The sequence below is a fragment of the Excalfactoria chinensis genome, chromosome 4, assembly GCF_039878825.1.
Source record: "Excalfactoria chinensis isolate bCotChi1 chromosome 4, bCotChi1.hap2, whole genome shotgun sequence".
Lineage (NCBI taxonomy): Eukaryota > Metazoa > Chordata > Aves > Galliformes > Phasianidae > Excalfactoria > Excalfactoria chinensis.
This window is the reverse complement of record NC_092828.1, coordinates 81,597,280-81,619,592: the sequence shown is the minus strand read 5'-3', so window position 1 is coordinate 81,619,592 and position 22,313 is coordinate 81,597,280. Positions and strand designations below refer to the sequence as shown.

Below are 22,313 nucleotides of genomic sequence, written 5' to 3'. Positions count from 1 at the left end.
TTTACCCCCACACGTTCACGGCTGAAAAACGCCAAACTGGATTAAAACAAACACCGCACGTTGGGGCTTTTGCCATCACCCCGTGACCAGCACGGGGTACGGGAGGTGTGAGCGAGGAAGCCGGAGGGCAGCAGCTGGGGGCCAAGATGGCGCAGCGGCCTCCCCTCAGACCCCGGGGGCCCTCACTGCGGCCCGGGCGGTCAGCGTCCCTCCGTAAGCGGACCCCGGACCACCTTTTGCCGTCGTGGCTTCTCGCAGTGCTCCGTCACCTCCCGGCGCCGAGCGAGGCCCGGCCGCCACCTGCGTGCTCCCCGCCGCCCCCCCGCGCGGCTTTTCGCGGGAGCGGGCGGCCGTAGCCAGAGATCGGCCCCGCGCTCGGCCCGGCCTTCGGTTCGCGCGCCCGCCCGCCCCTGGCCGGCCGGCTGCGGCGCAGGCGCAGTGCCCGCATTCCATCATGGCGGAGCGGTCTGTTGGCGGTCGGCAGCGCCGAGGCTGAGGCGGGGGCAGCGGCGCCGCGGACGGTCAGTGCCACCGAGGCGCGGTTCGGGCTCCTCTCACTCCGCGGAGCCGGCGGTTGGGCGAGACCGGCGGGGCCGGGATGGGGGCGAGCTGCGCTCCACACCCAGGGCGCGGTGGACTGTGCCAGGGCCGGCGGCGGTGCGGGACGGGCAGGGGGTAGCGCGTGGGGAGGGGTGGAGGGGATGGTGTCTGTCTGTCTGTCAGTCAGTCTCTGTGTGGTGATTCTGGGGGCTGGGGATCGCGGTGTGGGGTTGGAGACCCCGGGGGTGGGGGTGTGGGGCAGGTGTGGGGCGGGCGGAGGGGAGCGGGGGGCGCCCCGCGGGGCGGGGGCGGCAGTGCCCGGCAGTGTCCGGCAGTGCCCCTCGGTGCCCCTCGGTGCCCCGCGGTGTTGGGTTTGTGCCTCACGGCTCGCCCCGCGGTGCCCCCCCGGATGGGGCCGTTGCCAGCGCGTTCCCCGCACTTTCTCTTTCCCCCTCCCGCCTCAAATCCTCCCTTTTTATTCCCCTTCTTTTTCCCTTTTATTTATTTATTTTTTAATTTACTTATTCCCTGTTATTTCCTCGGGGAGAGCTGATGCCGTTCTCCCTCCTCATCCCCCCCCTCTTCCCCCCCCTCCTTCCCGCTCTCCCTCCCCGCAGCGGAGCCGCTGCCTGCGAATGCCACGTCGCCTTCTGCCTGTTCCCCTTCGCTGCTCCGGCACAGACACCTCCCCCAGCGCGGCGGGGTCGGGGCAGGGGGAGGTCAGCGCTGTCACCGCTCTGTGGCGGTGCCCGTCCCGCGCCCTGCCCCCATTCCGCTTTGTCCCCCTCGGCTCTGGGGGCGGCGGTGAAGTGGGGACCCTTCTGCGATCAACGCCATCTCTCTGAGTGCCGCCTCCCGAATGCTGTGCGGGCTGTTCGGAAGCACAGGGGATGGTCCGCCGGGCCCCGCAGCCCTGCTCTGCCCCTGGGAGCACAGCGCGTTGGGATCACCTCTGCACAGAATCTGGCAGGTGGATCTGCTCCCATCCATGCTGCTTTCACAGCTTTGAGTCTCGTGTTTGAAGCTTGCTGCTCAGACCTTGTGTTGGAACAGACGAAACTTTCCACATAGTTATTTCCATACCTGGAGTAATATAACCCCATTTGTATTGCTTTAGTTTCTGTCCATTCCTTGAATGTTTTGTATCTCTTCTGTCCCGTGGTGGTTTATAATGCTCTTGATCCTTCCATGCTTCATCAGGTAACTCCTTGTGAGCATCACCACAGTGCTTCTGCAGATAACAGCCCGGTATGTGTGTCCGTATCGTCCGGTTCCTTGTGCCCTTTTAATATATTTATCATTACAAAACTTAGTTCAACAGGGAAATCCTACCTCAGTCCCATATGGAAAGACTGAGGCACAGAAATATTTATGGCCCAAGGTCACGCAGGAAGTGTGTGGTCAGGCAAGGAATTGAATCTAGATTTCCTGAGACTCAGATTAGCATTTTAACCAGGGAAGCATCCTCTCTGTGTCTTAAGCCAATAAGCTATCCTCGGAGTTAGCATCCAGCATAGTACTCTGTGTTTCAGTCAGGATCCTGGTGAGGAAAGGGCAAAATCCCACCTTTGTGGGCTTTTTTCCTCTTATGTAGTCAATATGTGAAAAGTATAAGGTGGTAAAGTGGGAAAGATGTTGACTTTCTCAGGGCACAGTGTGTAATGATGCGTGCTGAAAAGCAGCCAGCTGTTACGCTGTCCTCTCTCCTAGGTCTGGTTACTTCACTCTGCTCCAAACCCCTGGAAGTTTTGGAATGCTGTTGTTGTCTGGGAATAATTTATTGTTAGCCAGGATCAAATAAATCTCGTGTTCCGCGCAGTGGAGTTGAAAGCAATCTGCTGTTTGTTGGGTCTTAGTTTGTGATTTTTAATGCAGCAGTCTGTGTGCAAACAGGACTTGTGCTGCCTGTCTCGGGTATCTCTTGGAGCAGGGTGCAGATTGATCACTCACAGGCTCAGGAGTGCTGCTGCAGATTTGGGATAAACTTGGCCTTACTTCTAATTAAACATCACACGGGCAGTGGAATGGAATCATTTCAGCTTCTCAGGTATCTGCACAGATGTTGTGCTGGGACAGGTCACTTCTGTTTGCAAAACACAGTAGCTAACATTACTAGAGATGCCAGCAGCTTTGAAGAATGGTGTAAGACTGTAATTCCTGGCGCGTTCACCTTTAGAGAATAACGATCTGCACAAATCTGCTTCCTGCTGCAGCCCTCGGTCACGGAGTGCATCGTGCTTTGATGTTGTTCAGAAACCAAATCTGCACCCAAGTTGAATGCCATCTTAACGTTTAGACAGTCCTTTGTTTGGGTGATTTTGGAGGCCAGTGTTTGCGTCTTGTTGACTCGTGTGGGCCGCCGCAGCCATCCCAATGCTCTTTTATCTTTTATGTTTAATTTTAGAAAGGATTTGGTCCTTCAAATAAGACTTCACATGTACCACGTGGCCAGTAGAAGTTCTCTGTTGGTGAACCCTTGGGACTGCTGCAGCAGCGCTGTGTGTGTGTGTTTATGGGTATGTTTGTACACCTGTGGCGGAAAACGCTTTGGAAATCCCTTTGGGTGAGTGTTGTGCAAATTGAAACACGCGTTCAAGGTTGGGAGGCTGGAGCCGGTGCTTGTGTTTGATGACCTGTGATGTGCCCAACTTCAAAGGCCTCTCATCAAACTCCAGACGTACACTTGTTGCTTTTAAGAAAACAGACAGCTGGGAAGGCATTCCTACAGCAGTGGTGCACAGCTGCAGAGGGAGCTGTGGGGTCACTGGCCCTGAGGTGTCCCAGACCATGGGGATGTGACTGTGAGGGGTATGGGGATGGGCATGGTGGGGTGGGCTGGAGTTGGGGTCTGAGAGCACTTTTCCAACCTGACTGATGCTGTGATTCTACAAGTTATCATAATGGCTCGTGACTTTGATGTAGAGCACTGTAAGCATGCTTTACTTACACGTTCTCTTATTGTCCTATCACGATTTCATTTTAACATGAAAGAATTGTAAATTTACCTCTGAAAGCAGATGAAGAAAACCTCAGTATTAGTAATACTGCAACAGTCAGGAGAGCTGAAGCGAAAACAGGCTCTCTCACTTCTAACTGTGCTGCATCTCAGCACAGTCCACTCTGAGCTGTTGGTATTCAGAACCGTGGCTGCTCGCTGCTCCCGTTTCAAGGCTGGTGAATATCACAGAAGTAACCTTCTGATTTTTTTTTCACCTGTTTTTAGCAAGTTGTCATGAAGCTTACCAAGGTCAAGATGGTTGGTTTTCAGCTGTTATCTTTGCTGCACGCCAGACCTTCACTGAAAAGTTTTGGATTCCTGAGTGAGGAGCACACACTGAACTCTTTATTGCATTCTTGAAGAGCTTATTGTAAAAGCAGCGATAATTTATTCTTTCAGTGGTGCTAACACAATCCTTTCTGTGTATTGACCGGCAGGGACAGACCACTGGCGCAGCGCCCTTCGTCCGTTTCAGTCTTAATGTAGATCTGCTATTGTTCCCAGTATCTGATTGATGTGGAAAAATGCCTCGGTTTGCTCGAGATGATAGGCTTCTCCAGCACTGAGGCCTGGCGCTTTGTGCTTTTATGCCCCTATCTCATGAAAAGTAGTTCAGGAGGACACGATGAGGCTGCGACCTCAGCGATGTCTGCGGCTTCGAGCTAAGATCACCTTTCTGGTGGGAGCAACAAAGGAGCTGCTGTGTCTGCAGGAGGGGCTTCTGTCTGTTTCCTGCAAAGCTAGCCAGAAAGCAGGGGCCTGTGCCCTGGCTTTAAGAAAAGCATATTGGGAACTGACCGACTTCATGGGGTTGTTGTAAGTTTGGAGAGCCAAAACAGGGCAATTCTTATTCATCAGTGTGCAGACAGTGTAGGAACTGGAAGCTGATACTTGATCCAGTGCCTTTCTCAGGTGATGACTTTCACATCATTAAATGTAACTTCTTGAACGGCTTTGGTGCATGCTGAAGGTGTTCTTAGCATCTTCTGGTGGAGCATCTTTGGTGGGACAGATCCTGGAATGAAGCTGTGCTGTCCCATCACACAGAGCTTTGACCACATTCCCCAGGCTGTATCACTGCTCTGCTTTCAGTGTGCCTTATCACAGGAGAAGCACATTCCTGGTAATTTCAACATGGATATGTTTATGTACTGTTAGGAAATTGCTTTTCCCCTCATTATTGTCATATAAAAGAATGGAGTACTGAGCAGACAACTTTGTAACTGTACTTAGCTCCCACGTACGGGAACCGTCTTCACTGCATTTAAGTTCCTTTTCACTAATGAGATCATAGCTTAACTAGCAATGTACCTTTAGCTGATACTGCAGTAAATATATGTGCAGTATGTTTACACAGTTGTCAGGCTTTGCATTCTGTACGTGCTGAATGGATGCAAGAAGGCTGCGTAAGGTATTTTGACACTGGAGTCTTCCTTGAGTCTTATTTGCAGATCCTGTTGGAGTTTATCTCTGGCTGTTCTCCAGCAGCTTATTCAATACAAGCTATTTTCTGCATGGTTGGGTTGTTTTTTTTTTTCCTTAAGACTGTGCTTGCCAGTTTCTAAGAAGAAAATCACTATTTCTTTTTTCTTGTCCACAGAGGGAAGGCTGAGGGGCAGCACAGCACATTGCTTCTACTACAGCAGGCAGTGACCGCACACGTCTATCAGCAGGAGCAGCTTCAAGTCAGGAGTGCGTCAGCAGTAATTAGCCATCATTTGTTGTTCTCCCAGATCTTCTGACACATTTTTTTCTGTAAGTCTCTCATGTGTTAAGGTGAAATAATACATAAATATTTGAGAAACTTAAAGCTTAGGGCTCCCTTTTTCTTCTCTGTTTTTTATTTTGTTTGAAGCTTACTATCGAATGAAAAACGGGTTAGAGAAGCAGGAGCTGATACAGTTCTTGAAGTGGGAAGAAGCTCGGTATTTCCAGATAAATGTTATTGGTTTTATAATGTAGCAACCTTATCTTTATTTTGGCATTAATCTCACTCTCCTTCCCCCAGCTGGAATTTTCGTCTTAATGAGACTTGCATAATCAGCCTTCGTATAAAGAAAGTAAATTCTGTTTTTAGCAAAGGCATTTCCTGTAGAGAAAACAGTTCAAGAGAGTGGCAGCGTACCGATAAGTGACCAACTGGATGACACTGCTTAGGTGTGCTGGTTTGAGTTGGAGCTCATGGAACTGATCAGGGCGTGGAATTGACCTGGGGAGGGGGTAAGGTGGGGGAGAGAAACCCAGCACTATAAATTATCATCAGTGTGATGTTTGTATTGTCACAAGGGCCAGAATTCTACCACTTGTGCTTTCTTTTTTTAATGAAGATTCCCGTGGATTCCAATTGCTCCTAGAATGGTATTCTCATCTTTGTGAAGAGCAACTTAACCATTTTCTGGTTTGGTTCATGCTTGTCTAAAGCAGTAGAAGAGATCAAGGAAAGACTGAATGGTAGCTGATCAATACAGAATAGGATGTGATGGGAAACTATAATACAAAGCAGGTCTTCAGGATGATAATTTTGATTTTTAGTGCCTAGATTTCTTGGGAAAAAAATAAACCCTTAATAGATATCAACAGTCATTCCTGGAGTCTTCAAAACTGTGCTAGGCTCCACTCATTCTCTTACATAAAGGTGTTGCAATTCAACTGATCTACCACTAAATTCAGGCACAGAAGCAGCTGTTTTCAGTGCTAGCCTGCATCAGGTGAGCTGTGCTGGAGGCTTTCTGCTTGCTGCTGACCTGTCACTGATGCTGGGTGAAGGGTGTTTGCTTAAACCTCACGTGCATGATGTCATGTTTGCATTTTGCCTCGCATTTGCCATGAACTGAAGAAAGGCACATGGTCATTTACCATGAGACTGCTCAGATGTGGTAATTTAAGTAATTTCTTGGTGTGTTTTAGCACCAAGTTTAAGTATCCCTGTTTAAATGAGGCTGGTCTGATCTGCTCTGTAGCTAAAGCACTACAGCCTGAGCTGCTTCTCTTGTTGTGCAAGAAAGTTTTTGGTTTGTACGTCAAACATTTAAACCATAATATAGCAAAAGCAAAGTGTTTCTCATTCTCCTTATTCTTGAATATACAAGTCTTGCTTTTGCTTCTCTCTTGTTGGATTAGATGACAACTGACTGCTCTGACCTGCACAGTGCCTTTCCTGGAATTGGGGCTGTTGTTTTTAGTAGTCTGAATGATTGCTTCCTCTCAGTCAAGTTTGGGGAGGGGGGGGGGACGGGGACGGGGAGTCAGTATGAGGAATGCAGAACATTTGGGAAATAACTTTTGGATCAGCTGGTGTTTGTATCACACCATCTGTTTGACCATGTGTGTCTGCCATCCCACAGTGTTTGCTTGGTTACCTTCTGGTGCTGGAGAGGTCTGTGTTTTGGTGCTGTCGTGCTGTAGGCACAGAAGGTTCTGTGGGCACAGCACGCTGACATCCATGGCTGCATGGCACCCAGGGACATTTCAGTGTCTGGAAATACAGTGTGTAGGGCAGGGCAGCTTCCACCTGCACTCCATAGGAGACAAAAGCAAAGTACTTGGCATTGACCACGTGCTCGTGCCCTGCTGTGATCTGGGTATGCCTTGCTTCACAGAGGAGACGTGGATGGTGCTGTGCAATATGCCTGTTCCTATTGTGGTGGGGCTGTCTGCGCACACAATAGCTTTGGGTGTTTTTTTCTGTTCTGTGAAACGACGCTTTTTCCCCATGAAGATGATTATTGATAAATAAATTATTACTGTGAAAGAGATTCAACTTGACCTTAAAACCTTATTTGTCCCACGGGGAAGAATCATACATAGTGTTCCAGATACTTAACCTAAAATTCAGAACCTCAGAGCACATTACAGCTCCTGTAGAAACTTGCATTTCCCATCTTGTCATTCTTGGCACCAATTTAAACACTTTGCTTCATCTGTTGAGCTCAGTAGTTACCTAGTTATGGTGCCTGGCTTGCTTTGGGGTGGCTGGGGGGGGGGGATTTCTCTGGGGCTCTTGCTGCTTATCACCACGGTGTGGAACAGATGCCTGTTTTCTGGCACACCACAGCCTGCGGTCTTAGGAGCAAAGTGTTGTCTTTCTACAGCTGTGTGTTTTGTTTGCAGGGAAGTACCCCAGTTTTCCAGCTGTTCTTCACCACTCCTACATGACTGCACTGCAGTCCCTGTAAGGATGCTGTCATTGCTTTTGTTCTCTTGGTAGGGTTTTCTTTAATTTGATTTTTCATTTCAAAGATGTGCTCTAGTTTTGTGGCTCTGATGGGAAGCTTTCTTGGGTCACAAGTTTGTTTTTCAATAGACTGTGTTATATTTTACATCCATAACTATTAAGTCACTTAGATAGGCATTTGGGTGTAGCATTTCATTTGGATGTTACTAATGGGTTAATAAACTGGTTCCCAGCATGTTTAAAAACTGTTATTGTAGCTATTAGAGAAATTTTCTCACCTAAGCTCCAGAATGTCCTGCTTTGTTCAAGCTTTGGGGTAGTGCCTGTCACCCCACAGGGCAAGCACTTCCCTTCAGGTGGTGCATCTGCTTTCCCCCCATTGCTCCAAGACCTTAAGGGACATCATGCCAGAACACAAAGCAGTCAGTAAATGCTGAGGGCAGTTGCTTGTATAGTTTTTATTAGTGGGTGGAGGATTTCTTTTTATTGCTTTCCTGGCACGGTCACATCAGGAACCTGATCCGGATTGGCAGGGGAGGCTGGAAGGTGATGCTATCACTTGTGGCAGAGTTCCCATGTGTCCTACTCTGTTGATCTGCTATTTCTGTGACTTTAGGGATTTATTTATTTATTTATTTATTTTGGTGGCTATGATATGAGGGCTTCCCATCTCAATCTTAATTTTCCTTTGGGGAGAATTTCTGTGGGCAGTCAGGTCTTAGAATACCCTGAGGACGAGACAGCCCAATAGAAGCATGGTGCTCACTTCTGTATTCTGTGATGGAATCAGCGTTTCAGTGGCAGTAAGGCTTTCTGGAAAATACAGGAGAATGTTTGTACCTCTCAAATGTTTCCACATCTGTAGCCTCTTCAGGTTGTTCTGCCCTGCCTTTGGAGGCTTCCAGCTCTGCCATTTTTGCAGCTGTCATTTTCAGCATGGTACAAAGGAGGAACACGAGTTGTTCTGCACTGGTGCATCTGCATTACTACTGGGGTTGAGGTTTTATCACATTGTTGCACCTCAAAGAAAGCACCTGGTGCAGCGTGCTAAAACCACATACTGCGTGTCTGTGCAGTGGGCTTTTTGTTGGGGTTTCATACTGTTTTGCAATACAAGTTGATAGGTTTAACATTGCAGAGCATACCTAAAGCCAAATTGCTAGTGATTGGAATGGCCTGAGTTGGAAGGGACTTCAAAGACCTAGCAGTTCCTAGGTCAAAATGACACAGGGTACACCTAGATCTGTTATATATGGGGGTTTTCACAGCTGTAGGTGTTAAATGTATGACTGAGCTGTCTGTTGAAGTCATGAGGAGCATTCTCAGTATCAGGGCTGCGGTGCCCCCTGGCTGAGAGCCAGGCTCCGGGCAAGGTGCTGCAGCCAAATCCCACTCGGGTGTCATTAGGAATTATTTCCAACGTTTGAATCAAAACATATATTTAGTTTTGAACAGATGACTGTTATGGAGCGATGGTGGTCTCTTCAGAGCTAAAACTGTAACTGAGCCTCTGTTAAGTGTGGTTCTGCAGGGGCTCTCACTCCCTTAATCTCACTGAAAGTAAACCAGTGCTCTCCGTGTGGCTCATGTGTGGTCTTGTGGCAGAAAGGAGCTATTTTGGGACCGGGATGATATCTTAAACACTTTGTTAGGGCTGTTTATTTGAAAAACACTGGGAGAAGGTAACTTGTGTCTTCTAACCTAAATGTTTCCTACCTCAAAATTACATGGGGTGTGCATTTTGGAGTGTGGGGGGGTGAGGCTTTACTGGAATTCCTAGTGAGGTCTGATCTTTTGACGAGGCAGTTTCTTACCCCGATGCTGGGGAACCATTCGTTCATCTGTTGTTCTTGTTTAACAGCCTTTTGATTCAAACTTTATCTTAAAATATTACAAGGTTTGCAAGAGTTGAAGGCATGGAAGCACCTTTATGAGCTGAGCACCCATCTTCCCATCAGAATCCCTCTATGGCCATTAGCATGTTGTTCTTCCTACCTCAGCTTCATTCCACTTAAATAAAAAAGTCCCCATTTAAATAATAAGCTCCTTTGAACAGCAGCTTTTTCATATTAAACCCAGCACTTATTATAATGAAAAATGTTTGCATTACCTTATGTGTGGGGCTAGAGATCCATATTGACTGTTAATGGAATAGGTTCAGTTTTTGTTCTGGGTGGTGGGATGAGGCTGATCCATTTCTGCCTACAGGCTTTCCCCCTTCTAGGATAAGTGTGATGTCTTTTGAAGAGGCATTTTCAATACATTGGGATAGCAAGATGCCTGCAACTTGCATGAGTATATGACATTGCTGCACGTTTGCACAATAAGTAATCTCATGCCATTAATATGAGGATATAATTCCAATGAGAATACTGTCTTTCAGTCTGTGAAATGTTCCTAGTTTTGTGTAGTGTGGTAGAACATGCCTAAAGAACACACAGTTTTTCATCATTCTGCACCCTGCATGTAAATAACTGCATGGTGGTCCTTTGTGGAGACAGGTGTTGGACTTCATGATCCTTGTGGGTCCCTTCCAACTTGGGATGTTCTATGATTCTATGAGTTGCAGAGGTTGGAAGGGACCTCAGGAGATTTTAGTTCAACCCAATCAAATCACAGGCAAAGCATGCCTGCAGGCATGGGGATGTGCTGCTGCCATTTGCTGATTGCTGTTGCAGGGCTCTGGGTGAGGCAGGATCAGTGCCTGTGTGCAGAAGAGTGCTTACAGCCATGGCTTGTCCTTAGGGGGACAGCTGGCACAGGTTGGAAGTTTCCTGTTGTGCACATGGCAGTGCTGGTGTGAGCTGTGGTGGAGAGTAGCATCTCATTCCATTTTGCACATTAACATGTAGCTCAGTGCGGTGAGCATCTCTTCTATTCATTTCAGTCAACTTTGGTTAATAGCTACAGCCACACACAGGAATAGCGTATTTCTTTCTCTTTGAGGCTGAAACCATTTGAGATTTCATTTTCAGAACGTCTCATAGAGGTCAGTGGGGTTTCCCAGACAGACAGCAGAGCTGGTGGCATAAAGCAGGCCTGCCCCATCCCGGAGGTGCTGACTTCAACTGCAGGCAGGTAGAATCCATGAGCGCTGTGCTCGGTGGGAGCTCAGAGCTGGAGCAGCTCCAAGATGACTGCAGTGCTGCTGGAGGAGCATCGGGGCTGGGAAGGGGAAGGCCCACATTGCAGCGGTGCAGGCTGTGAGTTTTTCTGTGTCAGGAAGTGAGGTCAGGCCCGGCGCTGTGTGCTGTCATTGTTTGCTGGAAGGCTGGTCAGTAAAGTTTTCTGTTTTTCTTAGAAGCCTTTGTATTGTGAGACTGTCAGTGGAAAATATTGCCTTTTTAATATGGTTAGTGTGATGAACCACGTTACGTTGGCACGCTGTTGGATCGCTCAGTGCTTCTCAGAGAACACTTCTAAAATCTGAGCTGATTTCTTTGCTTTAAAAATCCTTAATACCCTATTTTGGCACAGCCAGATGTGGCAAAACCTAACTCTTAGGATCTGATAACATTGATTGAGTAATATGAAATCCAGATTTCACAACTGTTGGTAAACTGTCGTATAAATGGAAGTGAGAGAAATGTTTGCTGTCGGTGCTAGAACAGGGAAGCCTGATGTGGAAACCAACGTGAGCACTCAGTGTAATAAATGGAGGAGATTTATCTGACTGTGTGTTAAATATCACTGCAGAGTACTGAGGCAGATTCAATTCCTGAGGCACACAGTCATTATTTCTTACTTGTCTGTGTCCCGTGCTGAGATAGCCATGCAAGTGCTTTGCTGGATGCATGCTCTGCTGTACGTCAGATTTTTAGTCTCTTGTTTTAATCCAAATGGCAAAATGTTAACAGCATTTCTGTGTGCTCAGCTGAGCTGCTGGATGTGGATCTGGTCGCTTTTTTTTGGTGAGGGGTTTTCCCCTTTGTGTTAATTGCTGATTTCTATCGTTGTTGAGTTTCTTAGATGAATGAAATTTAGACTGCACGCAGACACGTGTGTTTTACGTATTTATTTATATATATAAAATAGTGTATTTTTAATCTGCTCGTGTGTACTGAATTCCTATTATGGAAGCATTTTCTCTGAAGTCTTAGCTAGAAACCTCTAAAAATAGGAGGGTTGTAGTAGAAGAAACTGCAGCTGTAATTTTAGCCTATGGACCGGTGGTGTTAGCAGTTATTTTTAAGTGGAATAGTTATTTACAATCAGATGAGCTTGTTTCCTTGGCATTGGTCGTTCAAAATCTGGCAAACAGAAGGGAAGGTGATTTTATTCAGGAAATAAATAACATGCTAAGGCACTTGGGTGTATTTAGGGCAAACCTGGTACACGTTGGCGCTTTGAAGTTCTGTGTGGCCCTCACGGCCCTGCAGTCTGCTTTGGTCTCCTAAGATCCCATGGCAGGGGTGGGCCCAGGTGTTGGTTGGTGTGCAGAGCCAGGGCTATCTGTGGCACTATGGGCTGTTCCGTTGTGCTGTGTTTTGTGGCTGCGTGATAGTATCAGTTCTCTTGAGATGCTTTTGCAAACAAGAATGATGTGTTTGTGCCTCTGCGCTCACCTGACCTTCTCATCTGGCAGCAGCAGTGCACGAGGACCTTGTAATGTTGGCCTTCCCTTTCTGGGCAACCTGAGCTTAACGTCAGAAGAGATTATGAGAGTCCAGCTGTGATGTTTTTCTAAACATTGCTCTTTCCATATTGGTTTAGCAGTTGTACGTAGACTGGCTTGATTTATGCACAGGCGAGGTGGTGTTTTCGCATTCAGTTTCTGTTTTGTTTTTTAATGTAATAAATTGGTCTGTTCTAAATGCATTTTGGTCTTCTGTCTGGGTTATGGGAGGTAATGGGGAAGGAGAAGGAAATGGCAGCATTTCCTGTATCCTGTTACCTTGTGCTTTTTATGGACACTGAATTAATTGCTCATCAAAAATTCATGGAGAGTTGCATTGCTTTTTGCATTGCTGTAATTATGGATTGTTCATGGGAAGCTCACAACTACGCAGTGCTTTCCCAGTTGCAGTTCTCAATGGTACCCTCATTTAAAGACTCTTATACAAAGCATTCTAGTCTGTCTCACACTGCTTTTGGCTTTGTTTTCACTGTACCAGAGTTCTGTGCTAATGGCATGTTGCAACACTGGGGAGGCATGGAGGGTTTTTGATCACCACAGAGACTGAAATGCGTGTAAGTTCTGTGAACTATTTGGTGTAAAGCTTTATTTACAGTGAGTTCAGAAACTTAGAAAACTCCAGATTTTAAGAATAAAATGTTACGTGAGCATAAATGATGCTGCTGTGTAATCGCATCGCTTACATAGCGATGTCATCTCCTGTGGTATGTTGACTGGGGTACGTGTGCTATTTTAAAGGATGTATTTTTGGAAGGAGGATATGTATTGCTGATACACAGTACTTGAGGACAGGATAATATCTTGTGCTCCTTGAGAGCACCATTGGAAAGAACACGGACATCTGAGGTGATGCCCTCCGTTCTGTCAAGGCTGTCCATTTGCACAAGTTCTTAAATGTGCAAGTGAGGGCAGAAGGGAATGCTTCATACCAACTTTAGGCTCTAATTAAGGTCAGTTTACTTGCAGATCTTTGGGGCAGAGTTGTGGAATGCTGAAGGCACCGCCGTGTTTTTCTTCTGAATTACTGGTGCCATGTTTGGCAAACAAAGCAGAGAATTATTTCGGAAAGGGGAGTGGCTATAGCCTAATACTGGTGCTGTCTTTTTGTTTCAGCAGGCAGTTACTGTGAGCAGTTGTCCATGAATGGTTTTCAGACATGATGGCCGACCAGCCGCCTCCGTTAGAAGCTACGCCTCTATTGAACGAAGTGCCACTTCTACCTCACATGGTTAATGGGGACAGCATCCAACAGGCAAGTCCATCTCTTGTGCTTCCATCTGGGTCCCTGTTACACTGTGCCTGCAGGGCTTGCAGGGTGGCTGGCATTCACACATACTGTAGAAGACAGAACAGATTCAGACAAACTAATTTGCTGGTGAACTTTTGTGATGGCTGAGAGAAGGCTCCAAAGAAAGCATCTGTGGTACTGATTTGCAGTTACTCCCTCCAAGGAAGTGTTCAGGGCTGGGCTGGGTGGGACCTTGAGCAATCTGATGCAGTGTCAGGGGGCTGGAAGTGGGTGAGCGTGAGGTCCCTTCCATCCTGTTCTGTGAATCTGCAAGTGTGTGGTTCTCAGCACTGATACTGTCAGTGCAGTAGAATGTAAAGAGGAAGAAAATCATTCAATATTGTGCAGTAGAAATATGAAAAGATTGCTTTTAATTTGCAGTGTTTTATGCACATGTCTTTAATATTAAACTAAACCAAAAATCAGATAGTCAAGGGGAAATAAAACAAATCGATACAGTTTAGAAAGAAGCTGCGGTACTTTAAATTGAGAAACCTATTGCAGGGAGAAGTAGATGAGAGGAAAAACCTCTGGTTTCCCAATGCTAGGAATCTTCATTAATAATTACATAATGCGAGTGAAACCTGAGTAGAGCTGAAATTTTAGACTTTTGGGGGACACAACCCTCAGAAGCACTTAAGATGAGTAGAAATACAGACAGGAGTACAAACTTGCACAGATTGGTGCTAAATTTGAGATAAATTCAGTACTTGGCAATAAAAGCGAAGTATCTTCTAGTATAAATTCCCATCGTTGAGAGATACATTGCTGAACAACCACTGAAATCTCACAGGCATCCTGTTATTTTAACTCGGGATCTTAGTTTAAGAAGCTGCAAACATAACTGGTCCTTGTAGGAAAGAAAAGGGTGTTTGGTTTGTTGACGTAACTGAATTACAGATGTAACAAAAGGTAAATTGGAAGGCTTTATGTTCCTGGAGTCAAATAATTGTCTTGAAGAGAGGAACAAAGTTGCCCATTCCTGTATTATGGTCAGTATGTAGCTTTAAGTATCTGGCTATAATTAAAATAGAAATTAGGGGGTTAATTCAGAAGGGAAGGTTGTATAGTAGTTTCTGGAGGATAACTCTCCTGTGAAACAGTGGGGAAGGGCACAGCAAATAAATAGGGTTACAGCAGCATTGTGAGCTGATGGGAATCTGTGAAACAATGTATGCTGGAAGATTTTAAATTAAATCTCTTTCATTTTGTAAATGTTACAGGTGGGAAAGAGGAGAGACCTGCATTATTTCAGTTATAGGGCACTTCCTTGTAGAAATGATAGCCCTCACTAAATAAAAGGTGATGAGTAATTGTACTCTGTTTTTTTTTTCCTCTTGCTCTGGAGACGACTGTGCCTTGAAATAAACAAAGCTATAGGATATCTCAGCTCGTTCTGCAGTGCTAGCATTAGCAACATGACATTTTAGACACTGACCAGCTGTGAGATTATTCAGTAGCTGGTGTTTCTTGTTACACGATGAAAAGAGATGAGTGGGTCTCATTGGAGACCAGCTCTGTCACTGTGTTTGTGTAGTACGTCTTTGTACAGACCAGTGTGTAGAGCACCAGTGTGCAGCGAGAGACCAAAAGGTGATCGTCACTGGAGTCTGGGGAGCCAAGTGGAAACTGTTTGCAATTGAGTGGGGTTTAAAAGGGTTGAGTCTTGGAGATGCACAGGAAAATGGCCTTTTAAGAGCAGACGTGAAAGCAGATAGTCTCTAAGCCTTGTAACTGAGTTATTTTGGAAATAACGAGTAAGTCTGTCTAGTGAAAATAGGTGTGTCTGTCTTCATGGGACGAGAATGTCACTTCATGTCACTGTGCCAGCATTTCTCACTCTGTTTATAAACAGCCGTGCTGCCAAACTGCAGTCACATTACACACACAGTGCTGCTCTCCTCTGCTGCTCTCACTTGCAGGGAGTAGAAGCTTCTGAGCCACAGCTCACATTTGCGAGCTCGCTGTTAAGTAGAGTATTAACCTGGAAACTTTATTAAGGCAGATGAGTATTAAAGCTCATTTAATCATTTTGCTGCTGGTGCTGGAGAGGATGGGCTAATTATAAAGTATTACACAGTGGTTTTGTTTGTAGAAGAAAAATGTGTGCTGTTTGGCAATTCAGATGCAGCTTCCAGCTTGTCAGTTGCATTTCACAGAAAGGAGCTCAGAAGTTTTCTTTGCTAAAACAAACAAAACAAAGAAACTCCAGCAATAGAAAGTGCACAGCATCAAAATGCTGAGCAGTGCTTTGAAACAGCTCTCAGACTCTCATTAGTTCCAAAATGGTTCTGTGGGGCATCTGGAGGTGTCAGCCTTCCTGTGAGTGCTCTGTGCTGCCTCTAACTATGCTTAAGCTGACTCCTGAGGAGCACTCAGGCTTCCTGGAAGTTTTCCTTGATGGAAGGTAGATGGAATAGCATTTGCTTCATTAATTATAGTGAGTCATTCCTCTGAGACATTACCCTGTGCATTCCTGACATTCCAGTCTCGGTGCTGCTCTGCAGTCCTGTGCTTATACCACTTAGGATCCTTTTCACTCAGTTCTGTTAATGTTTCCTGAACTTCAGTTAATTGGAACTTCTTCTGAAGATCAGACCTGTTCAAAGGCTCTGAGTTTTTAAAGCATCCCTTTCCTGCTTCTGATTTCTCTTGTCCTTGGAGATGAGTTGTGAGCTTAAATACCTGCCCATGGGGGCCGTCCCAGCATCAGTTCTTCACTGCAGACTTTGTATTTCCTTTGTGCTCTGGCAAATCCCCAGCCTGTTATTGTCTGTTTGGTGTGTTAACAGAAACCAACTGAAGACATTGCATCACCTTCTCTACTACTAGAAATGTAGCAGAGTTAAAGCTACACATTTACTGATGTACTGAAGTGACAGAATTAGTTACAGTTCAGTGTTACAGTGTTTGAAGGTGCTGTCTGCCCCTGTCCTCTTGGTAAAACTGCAGTGAGTATTGCTAAGTGGCTGCCTGCCTTCTCTGGGTGCTGTGCTCATGTCCAGAAGCAGCTTACCTATCCAGAGCAGAATCACTGTGAACTCACCGGGGTAGGGTCTATGTTCATTTATGCTTCCACATCCCATGTTATTAGGTAAAAAAAGATGAATATAGTAGTATGCAGAAGCTGCAGAGTTGGTGTTGACCAGCATTTAACAAGCTGTTCCTTTGGGTCTTGTTTTACACACGCTGCTTAAATGTAACAGATCAGTGCAAACTTCCTGTTCTGAGTAATGGAGAATACTTCTCAGGAATGCTTACAATGACATGAAGTAAGATAGAGATTAAGTGATCTTTAAAATCAATAAAAAGCTAACTAACTGCTGGTTGTTTTTTGTTTTTAACAGGTTATTCTTGTGCAGGTGAACCCGGGTGAAACATTTACAATTACAACTGAAGATGGACACATTCAGTGTATTCAAGGTAAAGGAAAGACTGGAGTACCAAATCGAATAACATAAAATACCGCATCATAAAATTACTGCAGTTTGTTTCTGTTACATCTGGCATGTTTTTATGTGCTCTGCAATGCAATAAACCAGGTTTTTTTCAGTGTGTACTTGAAGCACAAATAAAGACAGTGCTGGGAAGCTGGCAGGCTTCCCTGCAGCCCTGCACGCTTTGCTGGTAGCTTTTAAGAGGTCAGCATCTCAGCTGCTCTTCCAGTGGTCCTCAAGCATCTATCTTGTCAGACTCACAGCACGTGAACTTGTGAGATTTAGTCCTGTAATGGATGCTGTGTGACCTTGCTGCAGTGCAGGACAGTGGCATTAGCAGTATGTTAGTACTGAGGGAAGAGTCGCTGCCCTCTTTGTGGTTACAAACTGCTGTTTGGCTTGTGGGTAGGTGACCGAGCTGCAAATCTGCTGCTGGTTCAAAATATCTCCTGTAAGTCAAGTTGAATTTATCACTACTTCCATTGTAAGAATGCTTTTCACCATCTCAAATGATACTATAAAAAACATGTCCATTCTGCTTCCATCACATCACAGAAAGGAATGCAATCTTGCAGTTTGATATGAAAAATAATATATATATATATATATAAATATATACACATATATATTTTTAAAGTTGGTAGACTGTTTGTCAGCATTACTGTAATACAAATGATGCTGGTTCTCATTGCTCTTGAAAACTGGTGTCCCAGAGCCATACCTGTTGTGAAGTGGCCCCTCTTTGCTTCCCAGGTCCAGCCCATGTTCCTATGATGTCGCCAAATGGTTCTATGCCGCCTATTTTTGTGCCTCCCGGTTACGTATCTCAGGTAAATGTTAATTTATCCTTGTGTTGAAGTGTGTTTGTGGGTGTGGCTGTTTAACAAGAAAGATATTGTTTTTATCTGTAACAGCTGTTAAAAGTATTTCTCATTTTTTCCATTGAATTTACCAGATATTTAACTGACTTTCTTGCAGGCACTCTCACCATCTGTTTGCTTGGTAAAACTTGAGCCAGTTCTCAGGGCTGTTGTTTTTTCTTTGATAGTTAGGTGGCCATGAAAGATTCCTTTTTGGGACAGTAACTGAACTGGCCGTTGGGTTCCATTAACATGGTACACTTCCTGATTTTTCTTCAGCCCTGTTTTCAGGGTGAAAGTAAGTGCTTAGGGTGTATCTCTGTGGATTGCAGACCAAGAAGTACCAGAGGGCTGATGGGTGTAACGGTGCTTGGCTATGTTAGAGCAGCCTCTGGGAGTATGGCTGCTGGCAGTAGGTGAACTTGTCTCCAGTATGGGTATGAGACTCGAATTCCTTACACTGAGGTTATATGGACCACAGATCTTTACCAAGCTCTTCCATCTCTTAAGTCCTTTTTTTTTTTTTTGGTTTTCCAGGACTGTGTAAGTTATTTCTTTTTAACATGTTCTCGTAATTCAGATTTTTCTATTGTAACATAACTCTGTTCATCTCCCAGCTCTGGTCTCCTTAGCGTTCAGCAAAAGACTCTACTGTTATAGCAGAAGTGTGAGCTGGAGTGTTAATGCTGGTGACACGTGCCCAGGAAAACAGCAGGGCTCTGGGCTTCTCTCCTGCCTTAACTTTTCCATTCTCGCCGATTTTCCACTCTGCTGTGCTGTTGAGTCATGGCAGATCAGAGCAGTGTGTGGTACTTAAACTCCTATCAGGCATACTTGAAGTTCAGTTTGATTTACCTTTGAATTAATGCTTTTTTAAAGGAAGGTAATGAGAAACTTTTTTTTTTTCCACAAAGGACTAGGCTGGGTTTGTTGGTTTCTGGTAATGTTCAGAATCTGGAGGTTTCCAAGTAGGACTGAGAGCTGAGTAGCCACATGTATAAAAACTCTTCAACGTATGAGACTTGAACTTGCTATTCTGAGAACTAGCTGAAGGAACCCAGAAGTATTTATGCTGCTTTCTTCTCAAGTGCTCTGAAGAGATTTGGTAGTGGGTAGTGGAGATGTAGCAGCTTCAAACTGTAAAATCCTATGAAAATGGTATTGTAGCAGTGTATCCCTTCTGTCAGAACATAGGCTTCTTGTGCTTGCTTGGTTACTGTATGCACAGAGTAAGTGTAACCCACAACCTCAGCTGTGAGCTTTGGCTTGCCTGTATGAATGCATATGTTACAATACTGTGTGCGGTCATGTAGATGAAGTGGGGTGTTCAGTTCTGGTAAATCAGAAAGCCCTCCACGTTGCTTCGAGAACAAACCCCATGCAATGTAACACAGACTTGGTCTTAAGTGACCTCATACCATTTTTTTTCCTTCTTGGTGAGGTCTGTTAAGAATTCCTGGTAGCACAGCTGGTTCTGAGGTCATCGTACAGCTGAACTCTGTCATAGCAGTTTGGGACTGGACACGTCCTATTTCCCTTCTGCAAAATACTTCTGCTTCGTTTGCTCTATCTTTTGCTGAGGAGCTTTTCAAAATGTACTTTTGGCATGAGCAGTATTTCAACATCCGTAATGCCTTCTTTGCCAACTAGGAAATGCTGGAGTCATTTCTTACAGCCAAACCAAACATGCTTTAAGAGAGGATCTCGAAGGGACTAACAGGATAAAGAATATGGCCTGCTTTGAGGAAAGTGCTTTTTATAAGTGCCTGAAAATATAAGTTGTGTATGGTTTAGTAACAGAGGGCTATTTAGAAGCTTTGAACTTTATCTAAGAGCAGTTTTTATTTTATATGATTTACTTCACAGATTGCTTTAAAAAAAAAGAGGTTGCATCTCTGGTTTGTTTGCCAGCCTGCAGCTGGGGTGCCTCCCCACAACCACAGCCCAGCACTGTGCTGAGACCCACCACTGCATCACTGCTGCAACACTGAAGGCCCTTCCCTCCCACAGATGTGATCCATGCTTTCGATGCAGCTCGCAGAAGGAAGCATAAGGCTGCAGACTAATTTTAAACCAATCTAAGAAAAAGGCCCCATCTTCCTACCAAGACAATTAAGTTGAAAGTGTCCATTTGCCCTTAAAATTCAGCACTTTTCTACTAGTAATTTTTTTTTTCCAATCACGTTGTTCATCCCTGATTAATTATTTTGTGTGAGGGGAAACATAAAACAATTCATTTGCTGCCTACCTTTAAACAGGATTTAATACAGTCTAGCTGATCCAGCATGTTGTCAGTTTAGGACATTCTCACGGTGTGTGCGTGCCTGTCCATACACATGCAGTCTCTTTTCTGTGTGTTGGGGCACCGGCACCTTTTCATCCCAGAGCTGAGCAGTGCTGACTGGTTCCCTGTCTGAATTCCCTTTGCCTGTGGCAGACATGAACCATCCTGACACCTGAGTTGGGTTGGATCACAGCAGAGCTGACTGCAGTGCTGTGTGCTCGCCACAGGTTGTGGACGTGTGTGCAGCCATGCTGTGTGGATGGCATGGCATGCAGTGACCTGCACGTGGCTCGTGCTGCCAGACTGTCTCTCGTCTAAAGCAGGCTGTAGTTGCAGCCACAGGGGGTACTGCACCATGGTCAATCCACACTACTCGATTTCATTAAAAAAAAGCGTAAGTAATTCATAGATTATAGATTGCCTAACTCTTTGAGCTTCTTAAAGATGACAGCCTGAAACTCCAGTTCCTTCCAGTAACACGTGCTGGGTTTCAACTGGGGTTCGCTTCTGTTTGTATACCCCTGACTGTCAGATTGCTGGGTGCAGACGTAGATGCAGAGATTCCTTATTAAAGCTCATCTGTACTGACTTTTCATTTCTTATATTTGACAGGTGGTGGAAGAAAATGGAGTTCGCAAAGTGGTGGTGTTGCCACACTCAGCTGAATTCCATCCTTCCATGCATCCTCCTCCTCATCCTCCACCCCATGTGCCCCATTACATGCATCATCACCACGCTCTGCTCCCCCACCCCCCACACCCAGTGTACCCCCCTGTTCCTGGGACAGGAGAGCTGCCGCCGCAGTTCATCCACCAGCATCCACCTCCACACGTTTTCCAGGAGCAAGGTGAGCATGCGGGCAGGTCTGAAATACGTGAGGAGTCCTCCTGCTCGGTGTGTGGGCTGGGACACCTGAGTTCTGCTGGTAGCTCCTCCTGTCTCCTGTGATTCCAGCCTCCCTGAAACTCTGTGCCTGTTTGTGGGTTCCTTACAGTAAATACAGCTGTTTATAGCCCAGCCTATGGCACTCTGCATGATTGCTTCTGCCTTCCTCTAAAACGGTGCTCTCAAAAGCTGCTGTGTTTGGTTGCAGCCTTGGCATACAGCTTTTGCAAACGTGTTTAATGTTAATACGTGAACGTATTTTTTGCTAGACAGAATCCAAATGGGACTGGAAAGAAAATAAAAAGTAATGACACATGCACCAAAAGTCATCCATGCTGGAGATTGAAATGCAAGCCTGTGCTATATTTAATAGCTGACTGAAGCAGTGTTTCATGGGAGGATCCCTGCTGATCTGAGACAGCCCATAACCTGCTTCTGAAAACTGGCATTTAACACAGGAGGAAATTAGACCATGAAAGGTCATTCTCTTTCTGTCGAGTTCAGATTGTTAGTGAAGCTATTTCAGCTAATGTCTAGCATAAAATAGAAGCACCTCAGCTACGTTTTACAAAGTTAGCTTGGGTCCTGTGCTTGCTTGTGCTTCTTTGAAAATATGAGTAAGTATCAGGGGAAGGAGGGCGACTTTGAGGCCTGATGTCAACCACTACCAGAAGATGGTGGTCTGAATTAAGTCAGAAAAAAGCAGCCACAAATATGAAGTCAATCTGGGATCAAAAGCAGTGTTTCCTTTGCTTTCTAGAACCTCGTTCTCATGGAAGGACAAACTTTATTCAGCGAGATGAAAGGAGTCTCAAAATGCAAGAGCACCTGAAGAAAAGACTAAAAGACAGACAAGCGAGTGGTCACACTAACAATAAGCTTAACAGTCCTCCATCTTCACCACATAAAGTTAATAATTCTTCCGGTGCAGCAATTCAGAACGGAAATGGAAAGGGACAGCAAGGGACAGGAGGGCCGCTAAAGCAGAAGCAGATGGGAAAAACAAAGGGCGGTCCAGATGCAGAGATGGGAGGTAGGTTGCATCAAAAAGGTTAACAAAAACCCATCATGGTACATCTTTGGTAATTAGAAGCTGCTATGTGCTCATTGCAAAATGGTTTCTGTAAAGAATTGGATCTGTGAATTTCTTCCATCTGAGTGGGGTTAAATAAAGCCTGATGTAACTTTTCTGTGTTTGGATGTTTAGTTAA

The 22,313-nt window shown here is 45.4% G+C and overlaps 1 protein-coding gene across 6 annotated transcripts in view; it reads left to right on the top strand.

The window, feature by feature from the left end:
* The first annotated feature begins 381 nt into the window (after window positions 1-381).
* The window catches only part of LOC140251215 (fibronectin type-III domain-containing protein 3a-like), a 37,276-nt gene continuing 15,344 nt past the window's right edge, over window positions 382-22,313 (top strand). Inside the window, exons 1-8 of one of the 6 annotated variants that reach the window (XM_072334701.1) lie at window positions 413-521; window positions 2,945-3,103; window positions 5,139-5,293; window positions 13,465-13,600; window positions 16,984-17,059; window positions 17,827-17,903; window positions 20,830-21,064; window positions 21,863-22,135. In XM_072334701.1, the coding sequence (XP_072190802.1) occupies window positions 13,505-13,600; window positions 16,984-17,059; window positions 17,827-17,903; window positions 20,830-21,064; window positions 21,863-22,135 (757 nt within the window). In that variant the 5' untranslated portion in view covers window positions 413-521; window positions 2,945-3,103; window positions 5,139-5,293; window positions 13,465-13,504. Of the gene's footprint in view, window positions 522-2,944; window positions 3,104-5,138; window positions 5,294-13,461; window positions 13,601-16,983; window positions 17,060-17,826; window positions 17,904-20,829; window positions 21,065-21,862; window positions 22,136-22,313 lie in introns of all 6 variants that reach the window. The other 5 variants (XM_072334704.1, XM_072334702.1, XM_072334705.1 and 2 more) reach the window with 5 other exon arrangements.